Below are 20,855 nucleotides of genomic sequence, written 5' to 3' on the forward strand. Positions count from 1 at the left end.
TTCAACATGTTGTATTCTCTTTGTCCTTGAATGAAGGGATTGATCAACTTTTGTAATTTATTCAAACACTAGTATAATTATTTCAACTGGGTAAGGACTCATGATTTTTCCCTCTTTAGGATTTTCCATGTAAAAATTCCAGTGTTCCTTATCATTATCTGTTTGTGTGCTGAATTTTTATACATCACTAAGACATAAAACCATTTCACTCTGCTGTCATGAATCTCTCAGCTTGCAACACTAGTGTTATTGTGAAGGCATGTGAATGAACCATGAGATGCAGGTAGTTGCAAAAAAAAATTGGATATGGAATTGTCTTGATGAGAAACATTAGTTAAGCTTCTAAATTGTTGCTCATTTATTTTTCGAGAGCTATCATCCAATTTTAACTTTTATTTGACACATATTGGATTGAAGAAATTGACTCACGGTCTCCATTTTAAATTTTTTGAGGAGATCTTAACCATATATTTTTTTTATTGATAAAAATTTCTACTTCAACCAACTCCAATTCTATGCCAAAAAAATATATCATTAATCCTAGCTAACCCTCAAACTCCTCCATTGAAACCTTGAATTCCTCAAGAAGTTTACTACATTCCTAGTGTAGATTATATCAACAACATACAAATATATGTAAATGAGCTTATTTCCAACCTATTTTATATATAATGTAGGTTAGACAAGCTTTTATGTAGCTATTTCTCCCAAGGTAATCATCAATGTATCTAACAAGGCTTATTAGAGTCTAACAAGGCCTTTTTTACTTTTAAACTTAAATACTTCAACATTTTAATATCCTACTTATTTCTTAAAATCAGTTAGTTGAACAACTTAAAACTTCTTCAAGCACTTAAAGAAAAGGTATTGTCACATCAAGTTGATATAGTTTCCAATCATCCATTGCACATACACTATGAACATTTCTATTTTCTCAAATTGTTTATCTTTTAGCTACTAACCCTCACTTATATTTTTAAATGTTTCCATTAGAATTTCATCAAAATATTTATTCCAACTCACTTAATATTATTTTAGGCTTCAATTGAGACAATTTTCTTATTGATTTTTACAACAGTTTTTTAGTATAAAAGTTTCCTGAAGAAATTTCAAGTTTATTTGGAACAATTTTTTATACTAAAAAACTGCTTTAAAATAGAGATCAGGAAACTTTTAAACTAAAAAACTGCTTTAGAAAGCAATAAAAAAATATCCCAAATGAAATCTTAAGTTTTATTTGAAACAACTTTTTTATTGCTTCTTAAATTAACTTTTTAATACAAAAATTTTAAATAAAAACATTTTGAACTAAATATTTGTTTTAGAAAACAGTAAGAAAGCTGTCCCAAATAAAACCCTAAGGTTTCATTTGGGACGACTTTCTTACTTCTTCTTAAAGCAGCTTTCTAATAAAAAAATAATTTTTTTCTACCAAAAAGCTGCTTTAAGAAAAAAGAAATAGAAAGAAAGCCGTCTCAAACGAAGCCTTAGTCCTATATAACAATTAATTACATGTTGGAATAAATTAAAAAAAAAAAATCGCTACAAAACTACAAGAGATATTATGATGATAAAAATGGAATATATGATGCATTAGAGAGTATGTCAACTTCACGTGTAAAAATTATTGCTTTCAAATACAATGCCATAAATAATGAACTCGATGACAATAATGCATAAAACAAATTAATGCGTGAGTACGTAAAATTAAGAAAAAAGCCAAAAAAAAATTGTTTATATGGTCTGATCAAACTAATCATTTATATCCACATGTAGAACACCTCTCTTATATTACTTCTTTGCATAATATTGACCCAAAAAAAAAAAAAAAAAAAAAAAAAACTCTTGTTCAAATGTTCTATCGTTCAATAAGCAAAGGAAATTATTATGACCTGTCCCCACTAAAAAAAGTGATATACCAGCTCCAATCTTTAAAAGGCTAGAATTATATCCACTATTTGATCATTGGAGGCACCACTTTAAGGCCAAAACCAATCCAAGCTAATACTTCTCCCACATTTGAACGTCCTATATCAACTAGTAAATATCATTAGGGCTGTCAAAAAAGTGAGAGATTATTACGTGCGGTCGTCGAATTGTTCGGAGGTCAATCAGGACTCGTCATATCACCCGATACACAGCGGTACACAGTAACGACACACATCATATTGGTGACATGATATATCCTGATTGGCCTCCGAAGGGAGTCTGGTGACTACACGTAATAATTTTTCCAAAAAATTTCATAGTTCGGGATTAGCTCATCTTCAGCTCAGTAAGTAGCCCATGTTTAATTAATTCATTCGGTAACGAGCTAAACATTAATAAACCTTATTCAATCATATTTGACATGTTTAATGTATATGTGTGTCCGTGTGTGTATATACAAAATGAAAATTTATATTATTTCGAGCTAAATGAGCTCAATACGAGCCAAACAAATTTGTCATATTTAATACAGTCGAAATTTCAAACATGAAAACATGAACGAACCCCCAATTTGCTCAAACTTGATTATTTTTATACCCCTAAACACTATAACTCAAAGGACATCAAAAATATAATTTATTTTCTTACTAATTTTAAATAGCATCAGAAGAGTTATTTATAAATATATATAATTTAATTGGCTGAAGAAGCTTTCAATCAATGAAAGCTTTATTCAATATTGTCAATATCACATAATATTAGGCCAATTTATTATTTTACAAGTTTATCTTTATTGAAATGAAATACTATAAGTCTCAAAGAATCTTATGAACTGATCATAGGATACCGGCAAGCCTACTGTTTGCTACTTTGCTCTCAAGGACTTCTCTTTTAAAAAATTGCAACTAAGCCAAAAGTCCAATGATAGGTCCTCAGTGGAGCCACATGGCTTTTGTCTTTGCTCTAAGGCTATGAGGATAACTACTCTCAATCAATAGTTAAAATAATAAGATTATTAGGAGCCACTTGTGAATCTATATATCATCTTGTTTATAACATTGTGAGATATGTATTAAATGATATTAGGTCAGAATATTTTGATTAAAATTTTTATAGATATGAAAATTATTATAAAATTGTTCGGCTTGAAGTAAAAGAGATTTGAAGTATTTTAAATATAGAAGTTTTAATAATATTGATGGTTGGTTTTAAATAAAATATATTGTAAAAATTTTAAGAAATAAAAAATAGTGATTTAAATCAATTTTTTATGAATTATTAGATTTAAACGATTTTGAAATACACAATAAATTCTCTATCATTGATGCAGCCTCTGTCTGCCAGTCGCCAGCCATTAATGCTCATCACCGGTTGTTTTCCAAAGCCACCCTCCCCACCAAAGCCCTACATGGGGTCCTGGTTGGGTACCCAATGGGTACCCATGCATTACTCGGGCGGGCTTCGCCCACCCATGCCCACCCATGGTGACTTTCGAGATGCCATACCCACCTATGCCCACCCACTTTCCAAACTTTTTGAACGCAGTTTGCCACGGATTGATGGCCTTGAGGCTTGTTTCCGTTTGCTTTGATTGTAAACTTTCAAGACGCATATCAGAATTTACTATAGTCAAAACGTGGTTAAGTGCTGCACATTACGTAGTGAGGATTGCAGTAATATAAGATATATAATGATTAGCAATGTAAATCGATTTATCCCCCGATATTGAGTACCCACCCATATCCACCCACAAGGTCATGAGCTTACCCATATCCACTCATACCCATTAGGTATGGGTTGGTACATGGGTGGGTGTGGGTATGGGTACCCAATGCAGGGCTCTGCTCCCCACCAGCTGCTTTCCCTCGACCACTACTTCCAGTCTGCCACCATTGTCACATCTCACTACCCAATATCATAACATGTTGCTGGCCTCCATCGTAACCAACCAACACCCATCACCTGCCGCATGCCACCATTAGCCACCATCGTTCGCAGTTTCATTTAGAAAAGTTTTCTTAATAGCATAAATTTTGCAAGTTAGATAACATGAAGGATCCATTTGATTCAATTTTCCTCCTACTCCATATTTTTATTTAAAAAACTATTTTTTAATTGATTATTTCTGAATAAAATTTGAATAAGATAATTTTCATTTAAAATTGACATATTATCTGTTTTATCTTGATGGGGGCAGACATTGTTTTAACAGCACAATTATTTAAAATTATCCAAAAACTGACCTTTTGGCTGTATCACAATCTATATCTTGATATTTTCTTCTATTTGTCATGTTTGTCTTGGCTTCTACAATGACATGAAATTTTAAATATTAAAATTGTCATTGAAGGTTATTTTTGTCAATCTTAGAAAGTTTGTGGACTGCGCTAATTAACGCCAATATTAAGGAATTGTGGGAACAATCAAAATTTTAAAACTTTCCAATTTTTAATTAAATTAGAATTTGTTTAGTACGAGAGACGGAGAGATTGCAAAAAGAAGATTAGCATCACAATTTTTTTTTTAAAATAATAAAATAATAATAAAAATAATAGTCAAATAAAATTATAATTACTGTATAAAAAATAAAATACCGAGAAAGTTGTCTAAAAAAATCTTAACCGCAATCTTTTAAAATAAATGAAAAGATTCAAAAACAATTCAACTATAACTATACAATTACTATGTGAGAGATAATAGTTACTATCTATATATTGCTTTGATTGTCTTAAAGGGGTTTTAACTATCATTTCTTTGAAATTTATTGCATAGTTTTATTAGTTTGGCTTTATGTATTGTACCATATAGTTCATTGTTCTTATTTCTTATAGCTTTAAGTCGTAATCTTTTTTGTAATATGAAGTCTACGAGTCCATCTCCAACCGTTCGGCAAACAGTTGAATGGAGGCTCTCAAACATCGCAACCGAACGGTTTTCCTCCGCCATTTGAACAGTGCGATCGCACTGTTCATCTGCGCCATTTTTTTGTCTCCACCAAACTTGCGGAAGAAAGACGCGAAAGAAGAGAACGACTATTATGGATCAAAATGGAGTTCGATTGGAAATGAATCACGACACTTTTTTATTTCACTGCATTTTGGAGTGAAAAATGAGATTTTTGGTTGGAGATGCCCTGAATGAATATATTGGACGTCACACTCAATTTATACAATTAACATCTAAATTTTATTGTTATTCACATAATATTTTAGATTTTGAATATACTAAAATACTAGCCACTTACCCCAAATGTAGTGGTGATTGTTTCTCCTACACTCACATGTGTTAGCACGTTGCCGATCTCATTGTTATCGGTAGTCGTTATCTTCCCAAATGATGTGGGGAGATCATTGAAGAATCATCACAAGTTATTGCTCCGAAAAACAAGAATATCTAAGAACAATAATTATTGTTAATCTTAAAAAAAATATCATTCGTATCTTTCTTCCTAAACAGCTTAATTACATATATAATTGGCAACAAAAAAGTCTAAAAAACTATAGAAAATAGGTACAAAAAAGTAAATTACTCGTAAGACCTATTTTAGCTAAGATGCTCCGCATCATAGTCCTCAAGTCTAAAGAAAACGGAGCACGAGGCGGAATGGGGGCTCTGATTTGCGGATCGCAGAAGTGGGATGGAGAGGAATGCGACATGCATGGGTGTGGAGGCGGAAGCAGAATCTCTGGCTGGACTCTAGCACGAGAAGGGAGTGATCGTGCAGGGGTCTAGTGAATATGCTGGAGCGGAGGTTACGCCGACACGGATTGGCGTCGAAGCAGGGTTGGGTAGCGAAAGATCACGAGGATGAGCTCGGGGTCATGCAGGTGGTCCGAAGTCGCGTGAGACAGAATCGAGTCAGGTTGTGGATTGCAAATCATGGGATCGAAGGTAATGTATGCTATCGTGAGCGGCGTAGATAGCGACGTGGCTGTTTGTGCAGACTAACAGGCAAGGGAACAAACACATATCGATGTTGTGGGTCGATCATGAGGAGCGCAGCTAAGGTCGCGGATGGGCCAATCGTGCGTGGAGATGTTTGACATTATGGTTTCCATCGGGGGAGAATTGTTTTGTCGTTGCCGGCCGGTAGAGGCTTTCAACGTTGTTGACAATTTGTCTTCATCCATGGTCTTCCCAAAGCATCAAATAACTCCAATTGACATCAAAGGTTGATATAGCAGAGCCCAAGGCTCTGATACCAACTAATGTGGGAAGATCATTTAAGAATCATCACAGACAATTGCTCCTAAGAGCAAGAAAATCAAAGAATAGTAATTACTGTTAATCTTCCAAAAATATCATTCATATCTTTCTTCCTAAAGCAACTTACATATATATTTGGCAATAGAAACTTCTAAAAACTTCCAGAAAATAGGTACAAAATAAGCAAATTACTCCTAAGGCCTATTTTATCTAAGATGTTGTGCATCACCAAACCACTATTCTTGTCGCTTTCATTTTATACCTAAGAACAAAGCTACTTGATTGTAATTAAGGCTTCGTTTGGAATGACTTTCTTACTGCTTCTTATGGAAAGCTGCTTTAGGAAGCAGAAAAAAAACTGTCCCAAACGAAGCGGCAAGATGGCCAGAGGTCGTCATGTTGTTTTTGTATTTTGTTTTAATTTTCTTTCTAAAATATCTTATTTGAGTTTTAAAATATTTCATTGCTTCATTTCTTTCCTCCGTCAGATCTTCTTTTCAGAGATTTCCAGACGGATCAGAATGATGAGTTCTTGAACCCGAGATGGGAAGAACAGGGAGAAAGAAGAACGAAGCAACAGCGGTAAAAACAGAGAAAGTAAAATTCTATTGTATATCTATTACAAACTAATACAACAGTATTTATAATAAAACTTATTCAAGAAAGTACAAAGAATTGCTGACGTGGCCTTATTCATTAACAGCCCCTCTCAAATTAACGATTCTGATCACGAATTGTTAATTTGGATCTTAAACTGTAAAACCTATTAATAGGCAGAGATTTGGTAAGAATATCTGAGATTTGATCTTCGGAAGCAATATGTGTAACGGTAATGTTGCCTTGCTGAATATGTCCGCTAATAAAATGATAATCAATCTCTATGTGCTTCGTTCTGGCGTGGAAAACGGGATTGTGAGCGAGTGCAATAGACGACATGTTGTCACAATAGATGGTAGTAGGAGTGAGCTGAGGAATATTGAAATCTGTTGCAAGCCGTCGCAGCCACAATGTATCCGTTGTTGCAGATGACAGGGCCCGATATTCGGCTTCAGTGGAAGATCGGGCAACCGTTGTTTGCTTCTTAACCGACCACGAAATCAGATTTGGTCCAAGAAAAGTGCAGAATCCAGAAATAGACTTCCGATCAGTAGGATTCGCGGCCCAATCCGCATCCGTGTAGCTCCGTAGAGAGAGATCACCGGTGATCAATGGAAGTCCGAAGCTGAGCGTACCTTTTATATATCTCATCAAACGTTTGATAGCTTGAAAATCACAATTCCGAGGATGATGCATATGTTGACAAATTGCATTGGTTGCAAACGCAATATCAGGTCTTGTAATGGACAAATATTGAAGAGATCCAGCAAGTTTGCGAAATTGTTGAGGATCAGCATAGGGTGTTTCATCCAGATTGACCGGCAACTTTGTAACAGACGGTGTCGGGGAAGGCTTACAATCTGAAAAACCTGCAGTGCAAAGAAGATCATATGCGTAATGTGATTGATGAAGGAAATAACCCGAATTAGTTTTGATCACCTGGATTCCTAAGTACAGAGACACATTGCCAAGTTGTTTTAGATTGAACTCCGTCTGAAGACATTGCAGCGTCTCTGTAATTTTTCCTGAATTGTTTCCTGTAATAAGAATATCATCTACATATATCAAAATAAAAAGATGAATATTATCTTTATTAAACATAAGAAGAGAGGGGTCAGCTTTGCTGAATGTAAAACCCAGAGTCATAAGGAAATTAGTGAACTTTTGGAACCACTGCCTCGGTGATTGTTTGAGACCGTAGATAGACTTGTGAAGCTTGCAAACATGCCGAGGATGAAGACTATCTTCGAATCCACGAGGTTGTTTCATATAGACCTCATCCTGCAACTCTCCATGTAAGAACGCATTTGATACATCAAGTTGGGTCACCGGCCAGTTCGAATTTAAGGCGACCGTAAGAAGCATTCGAATGGTAACCATTTTAGCCACAGGGCTAAACGTCTCTTTGTAATTAATACCAAATTCTTGAGAGCAACCCTGTGCAACGAGACGAGCTTTGTAGCGGGACACTTTACCGTTAGGATCCAGTTTAGTTGTAAAGATCCATTTGCTACCAAGCACTGTTGTGCCCGGCGGTATTGGTACCAACGACCAAGTGCATTGTTTCTGCAAAGCGTTAAATTCTTGTAGCATAGCCTGTTTCCAATGGTCATGTTGGAATGCTTCTTTAACTGATTTTGGAATGTGCTCTTTACTGGAACTAGTAACAGTAGATAAATCAAAGATAAGCTTAGGCTTCGAGATCCCTGATCTGAGACGAGTTTGCATTGGATGCCGAACAATAGCAGTTGGAGAACTGATAGATGTATTGGTTATAATATCTGGACCTGAATTCCTGACAGAAGAAATTAAAGGACTAACAGGAAGTATAGAATGAGTGTTTGAAAATCTAGGTGGCTCAGATTGTTGTAACATAGAACCTTGTGAAATAGCAGACACCGGAACAAGAAGTAAAGGCGAAGAATTAGCAATTTTGTCCAAAATTAGAGGGCTGTGTTAGTAGAATAAGGAAAGATTCTTTCATAAAAAATGACATTTCTAGATGTATAAACACGTTTGTGATCAATATTAAAACATCGATACCCCTTTTGATGAGGAGAATATCCGAGAAAAATGCAAACCTGAGAGCAAGAAGACAATTTAGTTGGAGTGTAAGGTTTTGTCCATGGAAAACACAAACAACCAAAAGTACGAAGATGATCGTAAGAAACATTAAAACCATGTAAACGAAAATGAGGAGTTTGATTTTTAATAAAAGATGAAGGAAGAATATTTATTAAGTAATTTGCCGTTAAAATTGCTTCTGCCCAAAAAAATTCCGGTAAGTTTGCTGCGTGAAGTAGAGTACGAGTCGTGTCGAGAAGATGTTGGTGTTTTCTTTCAGCCATTCCGTTTTGTTGAGGCGTATGCGGACAACTAAGTTGATGAATTATACCGTTCTGAAGAAGATAATTTCGAAACGAATTACTTGCGTAGATAGCGACGTGGCTGTTTGTGCAGACTAACAAGCAAGGGAACAGACACATATCGATGTTGTGGGGCGATCATGAGGAGGGCATATCGATGTTGTGGGTCGATCATGAGGAGCGCAGCTAAGGTCACGGATGGGCCAATCGTGCGTGGAGATGTTTGACATTATGGTTTCCATCGGGGGAGAATTGTTTTGTCGTTGCCGGCCGGTAGAGGCTTTCAACGTCGTTGACAATTTGTCTTCATCCATGGTCTTCCCAAAGCATCAAATAACTCCAATTGACATCAAAGGTTGATATAGCAGAGCCCAAGGCTCTGATACCAACTAATGTGGGAAGATCATTTAAGAATCATCACAGACAATTGCTCCTAAGAGCAAGAAAATCAAAGAATAGTAATTACTGTTAATCTTCCAAAAATATCATTCTTATCTTTCTTCCTAAAGCAACTTACATATATATTTGGCAATAGAAACTTCTAAAAACTTCCAGAAAATAGGTACAAAATAAGCAAATTACTCCTAAGGCCTATTTTATCTAAGATGTTGTGCATCACCAAACCACTAGTCTTGTCGCTTTAGGAAGCAGAAAAAAAACTGTCCCAAACGAAGCCTAAGCTAGGGCAAGACATCGATGGCACCAACATAAGAAAGAAAGAGAAGTTGCAACTGAGAGTGCTATGGAAAGGCATTGCTGGAGCGAAAGTATAGAAGTCACGACAAAGCTCACTAGAGCAAGCTAATGGAGTTTACACTGCTTAATAATAAACCCTATGAAGCTTCAGAAATAAAAATCGCTATGATTTACACTGCTAATTGATGTTCAACAAAAGAGGCTCATAACAAAAATCTCCATGGTTGGTTAGGCAACGCATAACCATGGACCACTAATTGTCAAATGTGGTCCGAACCCTATAAACAGCTTTATTTTTGCTTGAACCACAAACCATGGTTGGTACAATATTATGATTTGCCAACCATTACATCGACAAATAATATTATGTTTGATTTTTCATTTTATTTTTATTTTGAGTGTGTTTAATGTTAAATACATGATAACTATTGGTCATCAACATTGTCGTCATTATTATTGCAACCAGTAACCATTGACGACCATCGCCACCAGCAACGCTAGCGATCACCATTAGCACCATTTCTCATCAGCTTCCATTGTTGCCCTATCAACAACCACTGGCACCACTATCTACAAAAAATAAATATTTTTAACTATATTAACTTTGTTTATTTCATGTTAAATATAAAAAAAAAAACAAAAATGATAAAAAAAACTAGCTCATAATTTAAAATGGGCCGAATTTGGATGTGGAAGACCTATATTTTAGATGAACAGAGTTAGCTTATTTCAAATACAGAGTTAACTTTGTTACATTTTTCTTGTAATGTTGTTTTGAAGCCTTTGACGATGAAGAAAGAGAGTAAGCATGATGAGATCTCATTGAGGGGGGGTGCTCAACATGATCGACAACATGTACGATTTAACGAGAAAGAAGTGCAGAAGTCGAAAAACTTCTTGCTACAAAAGATAATTGACAGAGGAAAATGTTGAGGAAGAAGAAAAGTTGAGAAAGCCACAATACGATTTCACTCGAACGTGTATTGATAGGACTAACTACCCATATGTTGTGTAAAGAAATTTGTGAGAAGTGTATCGAGATAAGACTGACAACTTATGTATCATCAACAATGTAATGTATTTTTGATGTTATTAAAGATTTCAGTATTGTGAATAAATGATAAGTTTTTAGTGTTAGATATGTAATTTAACTATTTTTAAGTACTATCTGTATAAATGCCCATTAACATTTTATTTTGTGTGGTGCAACTCAAAATTAATAGAGAAATTATTGTGTGCGGAATCCGAATGCATTTGGATTCCAATCACAGCTTGCCACATCAACGGATGCACTTCGGGGCCCAGTACATCCAGTGATGTAGCGCATGATGATTTACATTCGGATTCCGCATACAGTAATTCCTCAAATTAATAGAAGACAAATGACGAAATATGGTTGTCCCTAAAATTATTTTGCTACCAATGGCAACCAAATAGATGAAGATGCACAATCCGCTGGATATCTGAATTTGGCTAAGACGATCGCCATTACGATAAATATTCCCGTTCTTCTGTAAACGCCACCGCCGGCGCTCGCCGGAGATGGAGGATCACGTTGAACGACTCCTGAATCGCATCTCCCTCTGCTTCGCTGCCATCGCCACACTCTCTCTCCTCCACCTCTTCTCGCGCTCCTCCTTCTCCTGCGATCCCTCGCTCCTCCACCGACGAAACCAGTCGCAATCCCTAACCCTAACCCTTTCACCGTTTCCTAGCTCTTCATGTGAAGCCGCCTCCCGCGACATTATACCCCCAGAAAAGCGCTTCCATAAGCTTCGCTCCACCCATGCCTTCCAACGCCGCGTCCAATCCTTCTCCTCCCTCTTCTTGTCCCTCCGCTCTCTTGGCATCCTCTCCAATTCATCCCACGTTCTTTGCGTTTCCGCGGGTGCTGGCCACGAGGTTGCTGCGCTCCAAGATTCCGGCGTTGTTGACGTTACTGGGGTCGAGGTCATCGACTTCCCGCCGCTCGTCAAGCGTGCTGACCCACATAACCTCCCATTCTTTGATGGAGTTTTCGATCTCGGTTTCAGCACCGGTTTCGCCGCTGCCCTGTTTCCCAGGCGGTTTGTGGAGGAGATAGAACGAACAGTGCGGAACGCCGGCGTCACGGTACTGGCAGTTGACGGTTGGGAGCCGAAGGATGGTGTGGAGCACGTTGAGAAGCTCTTCAAAACGTCAAGCATTGTTGAGGTTAGGAATTTTACTCTGGATGGATCTCCGATGACTTTGGTTGTTATGAGAAAGAATAATAATGGAACGAAACTTTAACGAGTTTCTTTCTTGCTATTTCACTGTATTCTCATTCTTTTACATTCATATTGATTTCAGTTGTTTTAGATGCATATAACTAATCAGGTGCAAAAGCATTGAATTGTATGCGCGGCGTCTCATACGCCTTTCAACAATGTAAGCCCTTGATTTTAAGTTTTCCGGTATAAAATTTGCAAAACAAAACAATCAACATAATCATCAGAGATTAGTTATCACCTTTGAAGGAGCATCACTGGAGTCTCGGACAAGTTAAATGTGGTAAACATTTATGGATACGCTGGAACGTCATTGAGGTCAAAAGTTATGTATGATCATTGTCATGCTATGATTTGTTTTATATTTATTGAGAAGCGATATCTTGCTCTGTTTTGAGATGCCTTCATCATGGATCACGATGTGATGAGTCATATTTTGTGTGAGAAGATCAAGCTATGTCCTGTGCCTCAAAACACTTCTTCAAAGGTGCTCTGCAGGTGCCTTGAATATTTTTGAAGCATGTAGACTTCAGTTGTTTCCATAAAATGTTGGACTCTTATTCCATGCGGCTTTGCTGACTTCTGTCTTATGAGATTCCTTTGTTACGTGTGGTTACAATGACTTTTTTTCTCCTGTGTTTCCCATGTTTTCCTCCTATGCTTTTCTTACAATGGTTGCAATAATTTTCTTGCATCTAGTGCTTTGGTGCACACTATAGTTGGTAATGGGTGAGGGATTTTTTTTTTTTTTTTTAAATCAAAAGGCCTCCATGTTAAACGATAAAAGGATACAATGACAGAATAGAGAAAGGGCTCGCTAAAGCTCCCAAGAGCAGCAATATAGGAGGAAAAAGAAACCTAATGAGTCTGAAAGCCAAACACAAAACAAAGTGAAATTAAGATTACAAGAGACACAAATGTGAAGAACTAGACTCAGGAGGCAGGGCACACCCACCCTCAAGCCAAGCAAGGGCCCTCCATTGGAGGCAGCAAACGAAGTGCGACAGTCCACAATCCAACCCGCAAAAGGCCACCAATGTTGCCAACAAGCTAGGCCTAAGAGGTAGCACACCAAAACTTCATCATCATAGGCCAGAACAAACCACCATCCAACATAGAAACTACCATCCAATAGAGAAAACCATCGCAAAGCATATCACACGCACTTGAGGAAACCACCCATAACACAGAAGAAAAAGCAGCAGCTATTCCTAAACCGGATGGAAATTCATTTCTTCTTTGATTTACGCATTTTCTTCTTAGTATTTTTAAGAAAAAGAGCACCGTCAGTAATTTGTAGAATACTCAGATCAATATTGTCCCTCGAATCTAAAGAATTTTCATCAAATTCCTCTCCATCAGTTGGGGAAAATTCAACATTCAACCAATCCCCATCCATAATCTCATAATCTCTAAAACTGTAAGATATGTGAGGGAGCAAGGCAACATTAGAAATAACTGAAATGGTGACATCAACCATTCCCCCATTTCCCACCATATGATCATCACCCTTAAGAACATAAGCATTAGCACTCTCACAAAAATTAAGATTCAATAACCCACCTTCAGATGGAACACAAATCATAGTTCCCAGGATCAAAAGAAACATCCTCATAAGAAAATTCTGCTTCACCATCACTAACAACAATATTACAGTCAGGGGAAACGATAGGACTAATAACCAGATTAAGTAAACAAGGAATCGATCCACCAGCTTCAACAACCTCACCACTGTGAGTTACATCAGAACAAAACCCCCTTCCACAAAATTACTAGAAGAAGGAACAATCGGCCTAACAATAGACAACGACATGTCAATGTCCTTAACAGCTTGGTTAGGAGGAACCAACACAACAACCGGTGCAACCAAAACAATGGGAGACCCACCATCAACAACAATCGGAACCACTGAAATAACATGAGCCCCACCATCAGAAGTACCCGAGGGAGGACCAACAACCCCAGCTACCTCGACCCCATTACCCACCAAAGGTTTAAAAGGACCCAACGGATTAGAAGAAACAACAACAACATTTCCCTCACTAACAACATTTTCCATAACATCAGTTTCGTTCCTAACAAGGTTAATAGGATTCGCAGAAGTAACAAGAATGGGGACAAAGGACAAAGATCGACACTCCCCCCTTACATGCCCAATAGCTTTACAGAGCTCACAAAATGGAGGGAAAACCTCAATTTGCATTTTCTGGATGTAACCCAACTTATCAAGGCCGAGCCACACTTTATCCGGATAGTTTTTAGTGATGTCCAATTCAACCAAGACATGCGCTAGAGAGGGCCGAGAGCCAACAGAGGTGGCATTATCAACTTTTAGCTGGCAGCCAAACAAGGAACCCAACACATGAAGGATTCATGAGCGAATAGATGGGGCCACAAATTGGGGAAGGAATTCCATATGGTGATAATAGGGGATTCAACACCGATATCAAGGGAAGGCCTTTAACTTCACAGAATAAATCCGTCTAGAGCTTCTGCCATTTCCTTTTCACAACCCATTTGCATGTTCCTTTTTCATAATCTATACCATCCCTTTTCAACTCAACAGCCCAAGATCATTTTAAAATCAACTTGATCCAAAAATCCCAAATAGCCCACAAAGGTAAAAAGGAAAAAATTCTCATTTGCAATTACATATTCTTTATCGTTGCTTGTGCTTGATGGTCATTACAATTTGTTATTAATTGCGATGATAATTGCTAGAACAATTTTTATTAGTAGTCATTATAATAATGATGATAGTTGTCATAATAACCATTAATATTAAAAAAAAAAGAGAAAAAAGAGGAGAGTGAAGGAGATTAAAAAAAAAAAAGATAAAAAAGGAGAGAAAATAATTAAAAAAAAATATGAGATTTGTGTAGTCTGCATTTCGCCTACACCGTTGTTGATCACGTCGCTCAGGTATAATGTCCCTAAATCCCAAAAGCTCTCAAAATACTGCATTCAGTGTTCGCGGCATGCCAGGCGACCTCCTGTATATGCTTTTCGTAGCATGATGGGAGGAAATCTGACGCGACGCTTTCGGCAAGGAGGTAGGCTTTGTACACGCTCTTTGTAGCATGGCGGGTACACTTCTAAGTACTCGTATGCGCCTGAGTGCCTACTGGGAAAAGCAATTGTGTATTTTCAATAGGTACATCGAAGATCCGTACATGCTCTTCATAGCGTGGAGGGGGTTGAAGAATCACAATCGCGGTGTCGTCCAACAATTATCATACACGCTCTTTATAGTGTGATAGGAAGGCCAAAACTTTCAGATTTTCCCTAAACGGTGGAGATAGCTAGGAGGTTGCTGGATTTTTCATTGATAGAGAACCTGAATTTAAGCAAAATAGCAAGGGTCAAAGCTTGAACTTGACTTGAACATGGACAGGAGGGAACCAAACATTTAATTAAAAAAAGGCATAATCATGATTAAAATGCAAATGATTAACAACAATTCTAGCTATGAAAATGAACATCAATGAATGAACATTCGATTTATGGAAAACAAAGCATTCAATACATGAAGATTAATTACCATACAACATTTGAATATTTATAAGCAAATTTCAACAAGTTATACAAGCAAACATGTTAAACAACAATGCATATAATGAAATATCCATGAGTGGCGACAAGAGTTGTGCAATGAAAGCAATAATGCTCTATGGTCAACATCAAGACAACAGGCAATTGCATCCAATCCCGCAATCATAGATAATGGAGTTGCATTGAATGTGGTATATGACCTATAAGCAAAGATAACAAGCCTATAAGTGCATACATATATTAAAAAGCAACAATGACAATATATGAACTGTAAATGTAACAAATCCCCCTACAACCAATGCCAATTGTCTTGGGAATGCGTACGATAGTTCCCACAAGCACTGAAATATATGCAAGCAAATGAGACACTCACCAACCAATACGTATAAGGAGATTAATAACAAATGAAACTCACTTTGCAGCTGACATTAATATGCAAATAAAGGGAGACACGTATCTACCAACAAAGCAAGAAAGTCGTGAATGAGATAGCCTCTTTACTATCGATTACTATCAGTACCAAGTAACCTGCAAGCAAACATGCCAACTTGTCGGTAGATGATAGTGTTGGGCTACCATCTTACAAATATACGCCAGAAGGTCATGAAGGGTGCAACGATGTGCTTGTGAATAAAGTATGGGAGGTTCACAATGAGTGTAGTGATACCCCTATAGCTGATGCTGAGCAATATGCAAGTATACACACTGGTCTCCTGTAAATGCAAGAAACCAATATATGAGCGAACATGACAATTTGCCATCTAGTGTACATAAAGAAATTAATAATGAAAGTAACACAATCAACAGTCAACAACAAGACGCAAATGAATACACTAGCTTGTATGTGAATGATAGTGCTATGTATGTTATTGGTATGACAGTTACCCACGAACATATTTAAGAGGATCACAACATCTTATCGTCAATGTCAACAAATAAACAAGCACATTAAACCCTACAAATAGTGAAACTCCTTGCAAACATACACAGTGCAATATGTGATCAATGCAAACACTTGCCGGTAATGATAGAGGATTTGCCTTATGTATAATAACCCCACGAGTGCTAATCAATAATAGACAATGGTTGTTACAGTATCCTTACAATCAAGGAGCATGCAATGGCAGGAAAATGTACTAGTCATCTACAGGCTAAAGCAGATGATGTGTGGCAAATACAAATACTTATAGGCCCTTGTCGAAGACCGGTGGTATACTTAACATGCTATCTGTGAGAGGATATGAAAGAACTGCAACAAATACAGGTGTCTGCAGTCATTGCAGGAGACTTGTTAGTACATGACAATCTATCTGCATAAAACAACAAATAACCTATAGTGCTATGCCACCGAATCCACAATATGCATACAAGCAAATAGAAGGTGCATGCAAATCCTTAAGTGAAGTCTTGTGCATTTCTTAACATCAGCCCATTTGTATGAAACAACAAACAACTTTTAATATAGCGCCATCCCACTAGATCCACAACATTGTGGACCTCCGAAAGGATACCGCCGGCTGCAGAGTGTAGAGGGTATACGACCGCACCACCCTGAGGGATAGAGACGATCGCAGGCCTCCACGTTCCTCTCAAACAGGCCAATGGAAGGGTAGATTAGATCGTACATACGACTAATCATTGGGTATATCGACTCTCGCCAGCGCACCCCAACGGGTAGTAATATATACGACCTGATCAAAACAAAAGATTTCTCCCACTCGATACATCAGCTCGAGTGGGATTTATTTGTTGTGGAATTCCGTTTCACACGGGCACAATCCCCCGTGGTTAATTATATTTCGAGCCTAGGGACTGAGAAAACTCTCGATTAAGAATCCAATATTATTCTTCCTAGATAAGGGATTGACACACAAAGGGGAGACTAGGAAATCCTACTCAAAAGAAAAAACATGCTCAAGTAGCTTAATCAACATACAAGGCTCACATCCACACTCGGAGGGACTGAGGCAGTTGAGGAGAAACAGAAAATCATACACTCAAAACATCCAGAGAGAAAGTATATAAGTGGCGTCATCTAAATGACGCGGATAAGTAGGATTTAAAGTCCCTGAAGAAAATGAACTTACTCAATATTTTGACATACTATAAAACACCCAATGTAGTAGCCTCAAATCCTAGATCTAAGGTGGGCTTAGTGTTTAATTTATTATTATTTATTAAAGAAAATTATAATTAAAATCATTTAAAATAGTTTTTAAAAATGGTTAAACCTAATTTGGCAGCGGCGGCGCCAAGTGATCTTCCCATTGGCGAGCTCGGAAACCCGCGGCGGCAGCAATCATGCCCTATAATTAAGGCGGCGGCGGGGCCCACACGTCTTTTACTTAAGTGACTCAGCAACGCGCGGGAGCCACTTGATCCTCCACCGTCTTAGATGAACGGCCACGATTGAGCTGGACAGAGATCTTCGCAGCAGCTCACCTGCGCGGTTATAATTGACCGCAGGATAATGCGATGTGGGCCGTTGATCACGAGATCAACGACCCAGAAAACGTTCCGAGCATGCATGCAATGGAAGGTGTCCTAGATCGTTTTTTGGACTCTTTCTTTCTATCTGACTAACCAAATCGAACAAAATTTTAAACCTAGGCTCTATACATGAAGAGCATTCATGGGGAATGCTTGGTGCGATCTAAAAAGCGCTTTTCGTAAAGCTAATTAACCCTAAGTGTAGTGACCTAGTTTAAGAGTTTTTGAGAGATCTAATCGTTGGATTTTCGATTTATTTGCATGATTGAGCTTGTAGACTATCATCTTACAAGTTCCTAGTTGAACTCAAGCCTTGATTCTACTTGGATCGATGGGAAATAGCCTTAGAACGGATTTGATCTCGGTTTGCCGGAGATCTCGTCGCTGGCGAGAGTTTGGCATCGGGTTTAGGTTGGGAAAGGTGGAGGGATGTCGTGGGAGCTCTCTCATAAAATTTCAAGAGCTGAGAAGGACTATAGAGAGAGAATGAGCAAAAGTCCTCCCTCATGAACCCTAAAAAGGGTATTTAAACGATTGGAGCAATGATCAACAGTCTAGATCCAATCCAAGATCAATTAGGAGGGAAATTAACTTGAGTAAGCCGTGGTTTCTTCTAGGGATCAATAGGAAGGGTTTAAATGCAATAAATGGGTCCAATTTGACCAAAATAGGTCAAATTGACCCAAGGAGGACTTGGGTTGACCAAATTAAAGCTTGACTTTGTCCACCTAGTCAAATTGACCCAAGGGGTAAGTGGATTAGGCCAAGGGACTGATTGGATTTGATTTGAAATTAAGAAAAGGGGTTTTGGGTCAATTTGGGTCAACCAGGTTGACCAGAGCACGGGTCTGAGCTCAAGAGATTTGGTCTGACCCATGGAACCCAAAAAAGGTGGTCTTAAGATCTGACTTGGTCAATTTGATTAGGTCAACCCTTTGACCCAATGTTCTGACAAATTCGAGGTCAACAAACATGCATACAAGCAGACATAAGACGTGTGCAAAATGTCAAGTGAAATCTTGTGAATTTCTCAACAATAGCCCATCTGCATGAAACAACAAACAACTTATAATGTAGCGTCACACCACTGGATCTCCAACACTCATACAAACAGACAGAAAGCTTCTACGAGCTCTCAAATAAAACGTTGCATGCATTCAAATGACAGTTGCCCGCACAATTGATCAGTGAAAAATATCCTAAAATGCCCTCGTACTTGCATTGCAATAAGCATATGTCATTTATGCACTTTGCACTGCATGCAAGTATCTACTACACGAATGTATTATACAAAGTACATGCAAAGACATACACTCGTATGGACCATGGCGAGCATGCCATGTATATATATGAGATGTGTGAGGATGCTGCGCTGATCATGTAATGAATCCATGTTCGAACCGAATTCTTCTACGTGATTGGATACGAGTCGTCACGGTTCAAATTATCAAACAAATATACAGTTGCGACATCGACCGGGATATTTATTTTATACGTTCATATTAGACCTTCAAGATCTATAACAAGAAAATCCATTAGTAAAGACACAATGACGACAACAAACCCTATCCTCTGACAGCAATTAGATAGAGTGATAATGTTCAACAGATAATTGCCAAAAATGAACATTAAATACCTGCATGGGTTCTGACGAGTTTGTTATGGGTACACATGTGATGTTTGAAGATGTTGTGCGGGTCAAATGATAAATCCAAGTTCGAGCCCGATCATTCTATGCGAATATATAGAAGTCAACATGGCTCGAACTTTTAAAAAAATATACGATCACGACGTCGATCGAGATATTTGTCTTAATATGTTTATATTAGGCCTTCATAACTTATAACGAGGAAAATTCATTAATAAAAGCATACAACTGACAACAAACCCGATCCTCTGTCGACGAGTAGACATAGTCGACAAGGTTTAACAGATAATTATCAAAATGACCCACTAAATACCCGCATGGGCTCCGGCAAATGTGTTATGAGTACACACGTGACGTTGAGGATGCTACGTGGGTCAACTGATAAATCTAAGTTCAAACCCGATCCTTCTATGTGAGTAGATAGAAGTTAACATATCTCGAACTATCAAACAAATATACGGTCAAATCATCGATCGAGATGTTTGTCTTAATACATTTATATTCGGCCTTTAAGGCCTATAGCAAGAAAAATTCATTAATAAAAGCATATAGCTGACAACAAACCCGATAATCTTTCGGCAAGTAAACAAGGTCGACAAGGTTCAATTAGACAAAATAAAAATGCATATATATCACCCCACTAATGGCCGTGTTGAACGTAGATCTCAACCGGATGGTATAATTCCAAATATTCAAAATGCCTCTCAAATGCCCATGAAATTCAAAACTCCTAAAAATCAAAACCTGAAATATTTAAAATTGAATTCAATCATCAAACACTTTAAAACAAAACCTATCTATCCTCCACAATAGTTTGTCGAGGTGGATAAATCTGAAAACTTCTTCAACTTAGAAAGAGCTAATGTCTGGTTGATAATATTATTAGGATTTATTCTCAATCTGTCTCCTGCCAGTAAGGACGTGACATTGGTCATCTAATCGGTGGTTTGGCCGGATGGCTCCGCAAAGAACCTATGGTTTGGTCGAACGGCTCCACGCGGTTAATGATTACAACTAGGGGTGTCAATATTTGACACGACACGAAAACCCGACCCGGACCCGACCCGATTTCAAAACGGGTCAGGTTCGGGTTGACCCGGCGGGTTGCCGGGTCAACCCGCC

At 37.8% G+C, this 20,855-nt stretch overlaps 1 protein-coding gene across 2 annotated transcripts in view; it reads left to right on the forward strand.

Moving 5' to 3' along the window:
- The first annotated feature begins 11,195 nt into the window (after positions 1 to 11,195).
- LOC110107304 overlaps positions 11,196 to 20,855 on the forward strand; it is an 18,512-nt gene continuing 8,852 nt past the window's right edge. The window contains exon 1 of one of the 2 annotated variants that reach the window (XM_020837529.2): positions 11,196 to 11,987. In XM_020837529.2, coding sequence (XP_020693188.1) covers positions 11,337 to 11,987 — 651 coding nt within the window. In that variant the 5' untranslated portion in view covers positions 11,196 to 11,336. Of the gene's footprint in view, positions 12,264 to 20,855 lie in introns of those variants that run through there. The other variant, XM_020837528.2, reaches the window with a different exon arrangement.

The sequence above is a fragment of the Dendrobium catenatum genome, unplaced genomic scaffold (genome assembly GCF_001605985.2).
Source record: "Dendrobium catenatum unplaced genomic scaffold, ASM160598v2 original_scaffold_4309, whole genome shotgun sequence".
Classification (NCBI taxonomy): domain Eukaryota; kingdom Viridiplantae; phylum Streptophyta; class Magnoliopsida; order Asparagales; family Orchidaceae; genus Dendrobium; species Dendrobium catenatum.